Below are 16,087 nucleotides of genomic sequence, written 5' to 3' on the forward strand. Positions count from 1 at the left end.
CACACCGCACTTCTTAAGCATGCTATTCTAAGCCGATGACAGCTTCAGTGCGGACCCGGAGCAGAGCGCGGATCCTGTACAGATCCCACAATCCCAGCCAGACACGCCGCCAACTCTCCTTTCTGAGAAGGACGGGGGCGTTTCCTCTAGGGTGACTGTAAAATGAAGCCGTCTCTTCAGTCTCTTGGTCCAATAAGAAAGAAGTGTTCCAGAAATAAATAAATTAATTAATTAATAGGAAACGGGTGAGAAGAAAAGGAAGTTCCTTTCCTTCCCTTTTAAATTTCCCGCACCCCTTTTCCTCCCCGCCTCCTCAGTCCGTCTGTAAAGCAAGCAGCAGCTCTGGAGACCCAGACCACACGGCTCTGCTGTCCCGGAGACGGCTTTAGGAAAGTGGGCGGGATCGAGTTAGATGAATAACTCGGTGCTCGACTTTTCCTGACTTTGGCAGCGGTTCCTCCTCCGCGTCGTTACTCGATTGCACACGCGGCCAGGCTCTCGGCCCTCGATTGCTCCGGTCTATCACCCTGGGATGCCGCCTGCCGCCGCCACCGCCGCGGCTGCCGGGCTTGTGGGATCCTCAGCCGAGCCGGAGCGGGAGCCGGAGCCGCGGCCGGAGCCCTGGCCTGAGAGTTAGGGGGGGCGGGCCGGTTCACTCCAGAGCGGGCTGCTGAGGACAGGCGGGCTGAAGCCAGGGGCCACCGCCCCCCTCAGGCGGAGGGAGCCGGCACTTGGAGTCCCCGAGGCGGCGGCGGCGGGAGCCGGTCAGAGGGGGCGGCCCCTGGCGGCGACGCCCCCAAGCCCAGCCCTGCGGGGCCCCGCGCCCTCTTCGGCGCGAGCCTGGTCTGGCCGCGGGAGACGCCGGCGGGCGCTCCGGAGGGCGGATCCGAGGGGGCGGGAGGGCGAGCGTGCCCTCCCGGGAGGGACCGCACCTGAGCCCCGACCCAGCCCCGGTCGGGCTCCCTCCCTCTGGCCGCAGGTGGGCTGCAGCTTGGCGGTGGGCGGCGGGGACGGAGGTGTGCGGCGTCCGCGTCCCCGCTGCTGCGCCCTCCTCCCCTTCCCGCAGACAGGGCGCCCGCCCGGCCGCCTCGTCCCTCCCCGGCACCATGGAGCTCTCCCCGTCGTCGGGAGGAGCCGCGGAGGCGCTGTCCTGGCCGGAGATGTTCCCGGGGCTGGAGTCCGACTCGCCGCTGCCCCCGGAGGATCTGGAAGCGGTTGTCCCAGTCAGTGGAACCGTGGCCGGTGGCATGTTGGATCGGATCCTTCTTGAGTCCGTGTGCCAGCAGCAGAGCTGGGTCCGAGTGTACGGTAAGGACCACAGGCCGTCTACGGGCGGGTGTTTCTTGTCAGTGCTTGGATTGACGTGCATTTCATTGCCCATTCTGTCTCCATCCATCCTGGGTCAGCGTCCCAATCCCCTTTTGTTTTGGGGATGCATTTCTGACAAGTTTATCCAGATTAGCACCTGGGTGGAAATGTGAGCCAGTGTAGTCTTTGGACAGACATCTTCAGGCACCCGCAGTGAGTTTGTGAAGTTGGTCTATCCAGACATAATTTTCAGGTGATCACTTCAGGGTGATTACTTCAGGGGAACCGCCAACTGATCTTCAAGAAGGTGTGATGGACCAAGCTATGAAAATCAAGTGAATGGAGTTTCATTTCTTTCTCCTGTTGAGTGAGGCAAGACTGGAAATGAAGATGTATGAAAAAGCCTAGCGGAGGAGAAGCGAATTAATGAGAAAAATAAAAAGCAAAATACACTAAAACGCGAAGTATTTATGTGGTGAGAACAGACTTATCTGTAACCTTTTTCTGAGTTTCACGCTCCAAGGGTAACTACTTACTGCACTATGTGTGGATTGTTTTAGGTTGCGCATTGTTCTAGGTTTTCTTTGTAAAGTGACTGGATTGCTACTCAGCAGGTTAAAAGTGATGAACACACTAAAACTTCCCCTCTCTGCATTCTACTAACTGCCTTTTTAATTAAAACTGAATGACGAGATTCTATTAGGGTGAGACTTGTGGCAGCATTAAAACCATACTGGTTTTGAAAACTCATAGCCTGATATTCAGGGTTTAGCTGTGGCTTTCCAAAATATTGGAATGGCAAGTTGTTTATCACTTAGCTCACATGACCACGAAGACATTAGTAATGTGGCGGAATGTAAGATGGCAAATTGGAAGCACCTAGGATCCACACACAGTTGAGCTGTTATCCCGCAGTCACATGCCTAAGTCTGTGGTGATCAAGAACATTATATTGTTTTGGTTTCATCTTTCTCAACAGGGTTTATGTTTACCATTCAAAAGTAACCATGGCCTAAAAGTTGTCTTTATGAGTAGTTCAATTGGTTTCATACCCATCACTGTCCATCACTTGTCGAAAGGATCTCTGAGTTCTTGTCTCAGTGGTGCCACTAACTAGCTAAGTGATTTGAGGCAAATTAGGCACTTTTGGACCCTAATGTTTTATAAAATGGTTAGATTGGATTAAATGATCTCTAAATGGTTCTTTCCATCATAAAAATCCAGCAGCTCTTCTTACAACCAGTTCTTATGAATTTATGTATGGACCATTTTGTGTTTTGCTGGATGTTTGTGTTTTTCAGCATTATTCTGTTGGGCTGGAAGAATTAAATCAAAGAAGTGGGAAGTAATGCAGGGTTACCCAGTTCATTCTCAGTAGATAAGGTTAAAAACTTTGGGGCCTGATTTTCCATTTGTCTACTAATCCTGTTTGGTTGATTGCATATAGGAAAGGTTGCTGAGAATCTGAAATGAGTTTGAGATAGCGTAGACTATGGTTACATTTTCCTGTTCAATTTCTTATTCTTACAGACTTCTTTAGTATACTGTTCCCCCCCCCCCATGGTATTAGAGATAGGATCATGTTATTGTACAAGTAAATAATAATTCAATATTTTAGTGTCTAAAACTCTGGGCTTTTCAGACTTCGTGTTAACTCTTGTTTGCATGTAACCCGTATAAATATGTTACTGATTCTGTAATCTGTTGCAGGGCAGGATGTGTTATATGTATAACATATCTATACACACATAGCTAACATGTTTTAAGGAAACCCAGAAATTTGGAACCTTGTCTTTAGCGTTCAACTGGGGGTTGAGAGCTTGGATTTTCATTCTAGTTTTACTGTAACTTGGGTGTTTAATTTTGGGTGAGTGCAGTAATTTTACCTTCCTGGCTCTAAATTTCTACATAATATGTAGAATATGGAGTAAGTACTATACATACACACTTATTCACACCCAAACACATTTGGTACATTTCTTTGCCAAGCTGCAGAATTTCCATGGCATCATCACTTTTTTTCATCCCTATCAATTAACCAGAGTTGTTTTATTTACTGTTTAATACTGCAGTTTTCCTTCCTCTAAGGAAGCTTATCCTGGAGGCTATTTTGTTGTCTTTAGGTTTGGTATAAATATTCCAAAACAGTCTGAAGGACCCTTGGGTGTGTTCTTAGCTGGTTTTTAATTTATGGTTTTTTGAAAATCTTTGAAGTAAAAAATATTGGAATGTGGAAAATGGATTTGAGAATACTAGTTTGTTGATCTTTTTTTTTTCTTTCTGGTGTGTTTTGTGTATTCAAGATCCTGGTTGTGTTGAATCATCTGTATTCTTTTTTTTTTTAATTATCTGTTTTCTTCTACACAACTTAAGGTCTTGAATGAGTGTACTCTAACATGTTTTAAAGAAATCCAGAAATTAGGACGCTGGAGAATACAACTGGGAGTTGAGATACCTGGATTTTCATTCTGGTTTTGCCACAGATTGTTTAACTTTGGGCAAGTAGTTTTAATTTTACCTCACTGGCTCTGTGTGAAATGTGGAATCTGGAGTAATTGATATTGGTGAGCCCTTTGAGCTTTAAAGTTGGCTGTTTTTGTGGCTTGTACCATTATTTACCTACAATTTGGCCTAAAATTCCATCCTGACTTTTGGAGTCAGTCATTGATTAGTTCCTTATTGCAGTGCATTTAAATTATGATTTAATCAAGGGATTTTGGGGAGCACTTTTATCAGAAGGTCAATGAACTGAGTTTTGAAAGAAATGTCAGTTAAGATGTATAGAGTACAGTATTTGCTTGGAATGTTTTCACAAGACAGGAAGGTCTACCTTTATACAACTTGTAGACTATATCAAATCTTCCTCCGGGTTTTACTAGTTGCTATATTAAGGCTGCTGGCTATACAGCTCATATCCTCTGCAATATGCTTCTTTTTGGAATCTTTATGCAAACAACCAACCACAAAAGTGTACCCCTCTTCTGGGAATCTGTTAACAAAAACTTTTAGCAATAATATTTTCTTAATTTGCCTCACAAAATTTGAAGATGGCACTGTTTTTACTTCGGTGTAAACAAGTTTGGCTCTTTGATAATACATCTTTATCTCTATCTCTATCAATATAAACAAATGAGCATGTTTGAGACACAGCTAAGAGAAAATATTTATGCTAGCCTGACCTTCATTTTCTTTTAGTTGTAAAATATTTCATTTGTTTTATTCCAGTATTATTATAAGTTGTGCCCATCAGACTAAAATTTTTCATGTGAGGGAGTCTGTCTTGTTTGTCCTTGTATTCCTATCTTGCTACCTCTTTCATTGTTACCGTAACAGATTGGTACCTTGCTCATAGTTAAATCATTGTCTGTTGAAATGTTGACCTATCTGCTCCTTGACCATCTAGATCTGGACCCAATTGATCTGATGGGTGGTAGAGCAGCTTAAACAAAGGCATGCCACAAACAGCTAAATATGGATGCAAAATCCAAGAGCATCAAATGCAGAACATTTTTCAGATATTTATAGCCTCAAAGCAAAGTCAATTGGCTAAAAAAGCTCAGCAGCCTAGCAAAAGGAAACGGGAGTGGCAAAGCCAGTCTTACTGTCTGTGCTTTCTGATAAACAATGAGAACATTAAAATTAACTACTTTACCATGAATGGATGATGAGTGCAGGACACTCTTTGGGGAGAAATTTAAGATACTTGTCTCTAGGATTGCCTGCAGTGGAGCTCTATAATTATTAGTGTAGCAGGTCTGCAAATGTATGTACAGATAAGCTTTTGGAGAGTTAGAAGTATAGTTGACATAATAAATGATCAAAAAGAAAGCTTGTACTTTTTAATAGTATCATTAGGACTTATTTATATATTTGGTTAATAAAATGAATACCATAATCATTATCATTAAACCAGTATACACCTCATTGTTTATTGATGACAAAGAGACCTATGGAAAAGTTTCCAAAGGCTGATGCTATTTCCACAAACACAAGATAAAGGAAATTAATCATACTGCATCAAGTATCACCTAAGTGCAGAATGTGACAATGGGAATTTGGTAACAATTTCTCTTGACCTGGATATAAGCTGATGGGATGGGAGTTTGATTGTAGTATATGATACTCCTTATGTTTCTGGAATTAAGACAAAAGATGAGGTATATTTTATTGCATTTCTCGAGAATATGTTTCTGTATTTGTTTAAAATGTTTCAACTGGGGGCTGGGGATTTAGCTCAGTGGCACAGCGCAGGCCTGGCAAGACAGTATTCCCAGTACCGGAAAAAAAACCAAAAAAATAAAAAAAAATAAAATGTTTCAATCCATAATGAATCCAGGAAGTTTTTTCATTTTGGTCCAGTATGAATTAGAAGTGACTAACTCACTGGCCTTATACAGAATGTTCTTAAAATAATTAACTTTGAATATTTTTAGTGAATCACTCATTCTTACATCTCTTCAATATGCATCCTGTTTTGTAATAGTATGTAGATGGATAAAATTGTTCAACCAAGACCAAAAGTTTTGTGTGTTCTAGCTAATTGATTGCTAGAACAAAACCTGAAAATACAAGTACATCCATACATATGCATAAGTGGTTTCATTTCCTTAATACTGTTACTTTAACCTTTGCAAATGAGAAGTAATATTTTAGAACTTCTCAATCTGAAGCTTGAGGGCTAGGGATGTAGCTGAGTGGCAGAGCACCTGCCTGGTAAGCACAAGCCCTGAGTTTGATTCCCAGTACCAAAAAAAAAAAGAAAATCTGAAGCTTGAGTTCAGTACTTAGGATGTGTTGTATGTAGACTTTCATTATTGACACAGTAGTTGTCCATGATCTCCAAATACATTTTATATGTATTGAAGTCAGAAGGAATTTCTTAGAATGTCTAGGCACATACTGTTTTTAAATTATTTTAAATTAAAATTGCATCATTTTCCTTCCTTTGATACGAAATTTGTATGTCTCATTTATATTGTATGACATATTAATGTTTAAAATGAGGACAAGTTTCTTTTAATAATACCTTAGCACATTCCACCTACTGTCATATTGATTTAATTGCTGTTTGATTTTCAGAGAATGAAAATACTTTTCATTGGCTCATATTGTAAATCCACAATCTCTTTTCCAAAGCCATTTGGACTAGAGTGCTTCTCTAGCTTCACTAGAGTGCTAAAAATGTCTTTATTTTATTTTATTTATTTATTTATTTATTTATTTTTGTCTTTTTGAGACAGGGTCTCGCTATGCAGTTCAGGCTGCCTTTGAGCTCACTTTGTAGCCCAGGCTGGTCTTGAACTCACAACGGTCCTCCTACCTCAGCCTCCCAAGTGTTGGGATTACAGGTGTGCGCCACCATGCCTGGTGTGTCTTGATTTTATTAAATGAGTATGGTATATTTGTGCAGTTAAACAAGTGAATATTCACACTAAGTGTCATAAAGGGAATAAATAGCTTTATATCAGTGCAGGTCAGATATTTCTGCCATAGAAGTTATAAAAAAAGCCTTGGTTTAATTTAGAAGTTATAGATTTGGAATTGAGAATCTGTACAGATTTTCTGATATAAACTCAAAAAGCTATAGAATGCCCCTGTGTGAGAATAGTCTGTTTATAAGGATTATTTGATTGTCTTCAGATAATAAAATTGAATGCATACATGCAGAAAAGTTAGTTATGTCCTGTTGACCTTTTACCTATGTTGAATGAAATACATTTCTGTGATTTGCTAAGGAGAAGAAAAGAAATTCATATGATAAAGTAGGCTTGACTAAGATTACTAAGGAAATTGTGGCAAGACAGTGGTTTCTGATGCTTTCTTTCGTTAGAAAGAAAAATGAGGTAAGTTGAAGCAGAGAGTTTATGTAATTGTTCTTTGCATTGGCTCTCTTCAGTAGCACAAAGTGATTTGATCATCTTTTAAGTAGGTGAACCACAAAAAAGCATTCAACAAATGACTGCTGCGTTAATCCAGAAAAAATTTAGGTGTTGCTTCCTTGTCCTTCCCTGTTGGAAAGACAGTTAAGTAACTAGAGAGGTGTTTGGTCTTGTTAACCAGGAGGAGGAGTTTGAAGTGTGCTGAGGACTGAAATTGCTTCACCTTGTCTTGGCAGAGGGTTAGTTGCACTGTGATGTGTGTAAAAACACCCTTCTTTCAAAAGGCCATCAAGTGCTTCTGAAGGCAAATTCAATCTCATTTTCTAGTCAGAAGATAACCATTAAAAAGTGTGTGATAAATAGAAAGGAGGAGTCCTGAGCCTAGTGCACTGGTATTAGTAAATATACAGTTAAATAAATAAATCCGTAAAGGATTAATAAAACTTTATTTGCTGGACCGTGATATAGATGCTACCATCTTACCTCTGCAGCTGGGTTCAGATGTTAGGACACCCTTACCAAGTCTTAATTACATTAATTGATTGTGTTCATTTTCTTTGTTGCTAAGGGTCCAGTTTAGAGCCTGAGTGGATTTTTATTCCTTCATAAATTGTCTTCAATCTTGCTTCAGTTCTGTTCACATTGTGCCACTTCCAGTGGGCTTTCTAAATACATCCTTTCCCACTATTTCTGAGTCTAAGAGTTTGGTAATATGTGCAGATACTGACAGGGACAATGAAAGTTTAGAGAAGAATATATTTTATATAAGGCAGGAAGATGCAGAGATTAGAAGAATAGTGTGAAAATTTAAAAACTTTGAAATCAATAGTCTTGAATACTTTTCAAAATAATCCTTTAGATTTCCTCATTAAAGGAACTGACTCAGGAAAATTAACTTATTCCCAAAATTGGAGACAAATTCCACATTTTGCCAGGATTGGAACTCTTAACCTCAGATTCCTTAGCCTCCTGATTTAGCTTCTAGATCTTGCTGCTTTTCCCTTTGGGAGATGGCCTTTTAAAGCTGAAGGTCAGGAGAACTAGACAGTGAGAAATACCAGATTGTTAGTTTCACAGTCTTTAAGGGAAATACTGGAAGTGCCATTACCTAGGTAACAGAAAACAAAAATGAACAAAACATCCACAAAGTAGGAGGATGAGAATAATCTCATACTGATCTTTAAGAGGTGGACCGGAAGAGAGATGGAATTTTTTTTCATCTGTTTTCCTAAGTTCTTTAACCATAATTTCTTGATGCCTTAGTGGGAAGTGATATTTTGAGGAAATATTTTTCATATGTATGCTTAGAATCCTAGCTAATACCTAATAACATTTTACCTTCCCTTTAATTTCTAACCTTCTTGATTCATATCATTAAATGCTAATATCTTTTGTCTAATATAATCTGTATTAAGGTAAAAAATTTAAAACGTAGGAAAATCCAAGGAAATTTAAAAATTGCCTATATCTACCTCAGATAACCATTTAATATTTTATTCAATTCTTTTCTGTATATATTATACATACTTGATATCATGCTGCTTGTATTTTATATCCTGTTTTTCTCTTTCAACAGTGTATTTTATCATGTTGTTAAATACATTAAAGTTTTTTTAAGTATATATTTCTTTGGTTTTGTTTGTTTTGGAGTTGTTTTGGGGCTAAGTCTTGCTAGGTAGTCCAGGCTAGCCTTGAACTTGCTGTGTGACCTAGGCTGCTCTTGAACTCATGGTCTTCCTGCCTCAGCCTCTCAAGTCCTGGGATTACAGGTATATGCCACCATAATTTAATTTTTAAAATAGGTAATATATTCTGTTGTTTCAAAAACTTAAGAGCATAAAAAAATATTCCAGGGGCCTGCCACCCTCCCTCTGTGCCTCCCCTTGCCTTCTGGTAGGTAGTCATTGTCTGCTCCTCACAATTAATAAATACTTGAAATTTTTATGTATCCTTCCCTACCTGTTGAGTCTACAAAGAAGCAAATGAATGGATAGTTATGTAAAAACTTACCATAAGTGATATCTGAGAAACTAAGTTTAAAAAATGCAGGGTTATATTTTTGTAAGGTTAATGAAATGACTAGAACCAGTTGGCCAGGAGCTCTGGGACTTTGGAAACAGTTTTTACTTTGTATCTACAATTATATTGTAGATTTTTGCTGTTTATTTGCATTTCTTCATTTTTATATGTATGCTAACCCGTTGTAAGCATTGATTTGATTTTTAAAAGTTATATACTCCCCTTCCCCCATTTATTAATATGTTTAAATATATATTCTTGTTGTTTGTGAAGAGGTTCCTCATTCTTTTTATGGCTGCATAATGTCTGAGTGAATCATAATTCATTTAATCAGAACTAAGTTTTGCTATTAACAAGTGATGCTGCAGTGAATAATCTTAAATATAAGTCATTTTGCTTGTGTACAAGACTGTCTTTAAGAAAAATTCATAAAATTAGAATTGCTAGGTAAAAGTATATAATTTTGAAAGATATTGCCAAATTGCCTTCTTTAGGGGTTGTACCTGTTTATATTTTATGAGCAGTATGTAAGAGTTCCTGTCTCCTCCCCACCCGGGGAGTGATCAAAAAAAAAAAAAAAAAAAAAAAAAAGGACAGTCTTAAAGGTAAAAGCGTCCTAGTTTAATTTCTATTTTTCAGGTCTCTTACATTGTGACTGAACATCTTTTCATGTGTAAGAGCCATTACTTATGTCATTTTCTGTGAACTGTACATATTGTCTGCTCATTTTTATTGGATCGTTGGGTCTTTTTCTGTATGATTTGTGGGAACCCAGTATATTAACAGAGAGTCTTTTATCTACAATGTGTTACCGGTATTTCCATTTGTCTTTTGATTTTTCCTATAGTGTTTTCTTCCCTCCCATGAAGCAGTTATTCTTAGGTAGTTGAATATATTTTATTTAAATGGTTTTTCTTTTATAAAGGCTTTTGGTTTTGTGTCTTACTTAGAATGGTCTTTCCTACTTCAAATTTATAAAACAATTTTCTCATGATTTGTCTAGTATTTCTTTGCTTTCATTTTTTTTTATATTTAAATCTTTCATCCATTTGGAATGATCCTGGCATAAGATATATGGATCCAGTTTCATCTTTTAAAAGATAATGCTTCAGTTGTCCTAACACCATTTGTTGAATAATCCCTATTTTCTCCACTGGCTTAAGATTATTTCTTCTATCCTATACTACATTGCCATTTATCTTTTGATTTATTTCAAGATTTTCTGTTTTGTTCTTTGGGTGTGTTTATATTCATATGCCAGTAATACTGCTTTATTACTGGGATTTTATAATATGAAAATATAATTTGCTAATGACTAGTTTAATGCAACTTATTTAACTGTTCTACATTAATATTTTTCAGAATTTTTATGCTGATAGTTTACTGATTGTTTCTGTGCACAAATCTTTGAACCGTGCTTGTGTTTCCTTACACTGCATTCCTAGAAGAATATGAAATGTTCTCAGAAGCTCAAGACTTAGTGCCAAGTTGGTGCAACCATTCTAGAAAGCAATTCCTGCCATTAGCATATGGAAATTAGCTCATAATTTAAGTGGCAATGCTGTATTGCTACTTTGAACATACTCAAAGCTTATCTTTTATGTAGTTCCTTAACATTACTCAGCACATATGAATTCTCTCAGAGTCCTAATGCTGTAAGACCATCCTTCAAACATTGAGTTATTTTTCCAGTGGCAATTTTTTTAAAATTAATATTTCCAAGTGAATGAGGGAAGGATGGGAGTGTAGAGGTAAATCAGATGGCACACAAAGGTCAGATCCATGACCAGGGCTTATTTTTATTATGTTAGAATCTTGAACTGAAACCTGCCTGACACAAAATGTAGGTAGTCCAAGATGCTTATAGTTGGCAAACTTAGAAATAAAGAGCAAACTTAGAAGGAAACAAAGTAATTTAATTTTTAACAATGATTTAGAGCAGTTTGAGAGTGAAGTGCAAAAAAAAAAATCTTATACCCAGTTAATATTCTGAAAGTTTGTAGGAAATTTTGTTTAAGTTTGGGCAGAATATAGTATGTAAATATCTTGCTCCATAAATATCAAATAATGACACTAGAGGGATATGATATAAAGGGAAAATATAACAGTATTCTTAGGAGTTTTTTAAGTGAATTACTAGATATTTTCTTGTTTAACTTTTTTTCCCCCAGCACAGTACTAGGGAGTGAACCTAGAACCTTGCAGTGTGCTACATAGCCTACCCTGTAGAAAATTTACTTTGCAACAGGGTCTTGCTAAGTCTGCATTACCCAGGCAGGGCTTAATTTTGCATTCTTCTTGCCTCTGCCCAGAGTGCTGGGTTTATAGGCTTTTTCTTCGTGTTTAATCATGGAAAAATTGGGTCTTGATGAAGTGAGATTATCACTGAGTTTTGATCCCATTTAAGTTCATTTACTCTTTCTAGTTCTTACATTTATGTTAAAATGTGTCACGCAATTAAAATAGAAATAAAGCTTTGTAAATAAGGAGGGAAAGAGGGGTTGAAGAGAGGGGAGGGGAATGGGAAAAAAAGAGGAACTTAGATATATACAGGTACAAGTTCCCTATGATGAATGTTATTATTATGTATATCTAAATTGTATCAATAAACAATTTAAAAAATAGTCACATTTTTATGCTTTTTAAAGTTTTATGCTTTTTAGAATTTAGCTATGTGTATTGTCCAAGCTTCTCTGCCTCTTTCAGAGGTATATAGAGAAGTATAAATAATGAGTTTATCATTGGGTGAACTGCAGGAATAAACGGGTGCAGAATAATCAGTTCTTTTGCAGTAGCTTTTTATTATAAAATATACAGAGCAAAGCTTCATCTTACCTTCATAAATATACAACTTAGTAGCATTCAGTGTACACGATATTGTATGACCAGCACCAGTATCTGTACCCAAAATTTTTTTATGATATCCAACAAAAACTTTGTACAATGGCTCTGTTCAACACCCATCTCTCCTACTGTTTATAACCTTTTTTCTACTTTTTGTCACTTGTGAATATTTCTGTTCTATCTAGGTACTTCATATAAGTAAAATTATATATTTGTCTTTGTATCTGTTTTATTGGTGCATTTATTGGTGCATAATGTCTTAATGGTGCATTTCTTACAGAATATATTAAAATTCCATACTTTTTCATGGCTGAATAATATTTTATTACATGTGCCACATTTTGATTATTATTCATCTGTTGATGGACACGAGTTATTTACACTTTTTAGCTACTGTGGATAATGCTCGTATGAGCATTGATTTTAAAAATCTCTGTTTGGAACCAGGCATGGTGGTGAATGCCTGTAATCCCAGCATTTGGGAGGCTGAGGCAGGAGGATCACTGTGAGTTTGAGGCCAGCCTGGGTTACATAACGAGCTCAAGGCCAGCCTGAACTATATGGTGAGACCCTGTCTCAAAAACACAAACACAAAAAAAATCTGTTTGAGTCTTTGATTTCCATTTTCATGGGTATATACCTCAGAGTAGAATTGCTGGGTATATGGTAGTTCTATGTTCAGTCTTTTGAGAAATTGCCACTTTTTCACAGCAGATAATCTATTACATTCTTGCCAGTAGTATACAAGGGTTCCAGTTTCTCAACTTTTCAACACTTGTTATTTTTAAAAAAATTATAGCCATACTAGTAGTTCAATTCCCAGTACCAACCCCCCCAAAAAGAAACTTGTGAGTGTGTGTTATGAGCCAGACACAGTTTTGATTGCTTTTGCCTATTAACTTATTTAATCTTATACCTATGAGGTAAACAGTGCCATTACCCCCATTTTATAGATGAGCAGTCAGGTGTAAAGACATAAAGGAACATGCCTGACATTATACATGGGCATGACATGGGATTTGATAAATGGCAGATGTGGAATTTGAATACGGAGGTCCTTCTCTAGTCGGTGCTCTCGGTCACTATATAATTTGGCTATTCACAAATAAAAAATTCAGTAAATCATACAAATGATGAAATAAATGTTAATTTGCACCTTGATCCTGTAGTCTACCTATGAGTTTTATATGGTTCCATAACTGCAGAAGTATGACATTTATTATGCCAGATATACTTTGAATATCATGATTTTATAGAACATCATCTTTGAGCTTCCCAAGTTTTATTAACTGTAGACAACATGAAAAAGCCATATGTGGGTGAGTAGTGTGAATATTTCTGTATTTAAAAAAGGTTAAACAAAGTCTGTTAGTTCTCTAAAATTTATGTATTTTTAGCAGTAATAAAAATATGAGAATATTTTTTCTATAAATGCATGCCTTTTTAGAACCTTTACTTTTGTTTGACAACCCAGGGAGACTACTGATTCTTAAGACACCACAAAATTTTATGGACTATGAGTTGTCTGAGGCATGGCTTTATTTACTCCAGGATTTATATTTTAAGTGGCTCTCAACTTTAATATCAGTAATTCTGGGAAGGAGAATTCACTTTCATAGGATCTGATCTATCCAAACATTGATCAGAATTTGGCCATGTAAGATATATTTTGAGACGTAGAATGTGTGTATTCTTACCTAAACGCTTAGGGGTACTGTGGTCTTTTCGTGGGACTGGTTCCTTTTGAATGTGGCGATACTGTACTGTGCATATGTTTTATAATTTACACCCCAAGACTGATATTTCAAGGACTTAGAACATGATGCATACATAGTAAACTGTGTGCCTCAATTTTGAACTATTAACTCCATTTCTTAACATTGCAGTTCTTCAGAATTTGTGATTCTAATGAGTTGTGGTAAATTCAGCAGTGGGAAGTTAGAGTCTTAACATTCTGATCAATTCATATGTCTTAAAAAGCAGATATAATAATGTAATTGTAATAAAAAGCAACATATATTTAAAGTGCAATTGAATATTTTTGAAATATGTAAATGACTGTGAAACTTCACTGCAGTCATGAAAACAATCATCTGTTTTGTCTAACTTTTTTTGATTCCTTGTTAGTTTTCTTTTCCTATTCCAGCCTCCTGCCCCACGCCATCGCCAGACAGCCATTAGTCTGTTTTCTTTATAGATTACTTCGAATTTTCAGGAATTTCATATAAATGGCATCATGTGATGTATAGGATGTGCATTTTGCTCTGGCTTCTTTCCATGTATGTTGAGATTCGTATATGTTATTGCATTTATCCACAGTTAATTCCATTGTCTTGCTGTCTAGTGTTCCATCAAGTGGATATCCCACAATTGTCTGTTCACCTTGTGATGAATATTTATGTTGTTTCTTTTTTGGAGGGTTTGTTTCTAGTTTTTGACAATAATAGGTAATATAGTATGAACATTTATGTTCAAGTCTTTTTTAGACAGATACTTCTATTTCTCTTGAGCAGATATCTAACAGTGGTATGGCTAGGCCAATGGTAGGTGTACATTTAATATTTTAAGAAACCACAGTGAACCACAAACCACAAGAGTCTTAAATTGTTGTACCATTTTCTTATCAGCAGTCTGTGTGAATCAAGTTCTACACCCTGGTACTTATGTGGTTGATCTTTTTAATTTTAGCCATTTCAAGAGGTATATAGTTACATCCATGATAATTTTAATTTGCATTTCCCTAATGACTGTGTTGAAGATCTTTTATGTGCTTTTCAGACATTTATTTTCGCATGTTTAGTGACATATTAAATCTGGGTATGAGTTATGTGAATACATATTCTGGATATAAGTTATTTATAGGATATGTGATTTGCTACTATTTCTTTCCATCCTTTGGCTTGTTTTAATTTTCTTTTAAGAGAATTTTTCAGGTCTGGGGATGTAGCTCATTGGTAGAACACTTGCCTAGCAAGTGCATGATCCTAGGTTTGTTCCTCAGCACTGAGAGGAAAAAAAAGGAAAAAAAAGAAAATGTATATTGAAAATTGAAATTCTTAGTTTTTATGAAGTTGATTTATCAACATTTTCTTCTTCTTTTTTTGCATTGTGCTTTGTGCTTTTGGCATTTTAAGAAGTCAGGCATATCCAACCTGTAGCCCATGGGTTGTTTATGGCCTTGGATGGCTAATAATATGACCTCACAAAGATGACCTTTTAACATTATTATGTGATGTTTAGCACTGTTGTACAGTGCTTGAGCTGGGACTGCATAGGTGACAGTGGACCACTTGTGTAGGGGAGGGTGCAGTGAATTGCTAATTCTGCCTCCTGCACCTGCTTGGCACACCCACTGTGGCTTGGTGGCACTGCCTCTAGTCCCAGTACTCTGAGAGGCTGAGGCAAGAGGATCACAAATTTGAGCCCAGCTTGGGAAATTCAGCAACTTAAAATAGAAATATTTCAAAATAAATAAATAGAATAAAATAAAATAAAAGTTGGGGATGTATAAGGAGTGATCAAAATATATAATGAATGTTTAAATTTTAAAAAGTATTATAGTCTAAGACACATCACTATTAATTCCCTTCAGAACACTCCCCCTTTGCTTCAAACACACTTATCTCATCATTCTTGCCACTTTCTAAAGCAGTTCTGAAAGTCTTGTTACATAAGTGTCTTTATGAAGTACAATGAAAAGTATAGGGAATGTTGCTGAACAGAAAGGCAGCCTCATAGAAACATGGTATGTCCTCATCTACCTTGTTCACCAAATCTGGCACTTTGCAACTTCTGGCACTTCCCTAAAGTTAAAATGAAGGATAAACATTATGAATTTGTTCAGAACATTGATGTATTCGTGGCAGTGCAACAAAAGACATGAAAGAGTAGTTCCAGAACTGCTTCAGAAAGTGGCAAGAATGATGGGTTGAGTGTACCTGAAGTCCTGAAGTGAGGGGGAATATTTTGTGAGAGATTAAAAACAATGGCTCTTTTACTGTAACACATGTTAAATTTGAACATCACTGCATTTTCTA

General features: G+C 37.2%; 1 protein-coding gene across 3 annotated transcripts in view; it reads left to right on the forward strand.

The window, feature by feature from the left end:
- Positions 1 to 313: 313 nt before the first annotated feature.
- Rasal2 (RAS protein activator like 2) overlaps positions 314 to 16,087 on the forward strand; it is a 302,028-nt gene continuing 286,254 nt past the window's right edge. Inside the window, exon 1 of one of the 3 annotated variants that reach the window (XM_013521043.1) lies at positions 314 to 1,308. In XM_013521043.1, coding sequence (XP_013376497.1) covers positions 1,107 to 1,308 — 202 coding nt within the window. In that variant the 5' untranslated portion in view covers positions 314 to 1,106. The remainder of the gene's footprint in view (positions 1,309 to 16,087) is intronic. The other 2 variants (XM_005374927.2, XM_005374926.2) reach the window with 2 other exon arrangements.

Source organism: Chinchilla lanigera, unplaced genomic scaffold (genome assembly GCF_000276665.1).
Source record: "Chinchilla lanigera isolate Chin_1 unplaced genomic scaffold, ChiLan1.0 scaffold00005, whole genome shotgun sequence".
Taxonomy (NCBI): Eukaryota; Metazoa; Chordata; class Mammalia; order Rodentia; family Chinchillidae; genus Chinchilla; species Chinchilla lanigera.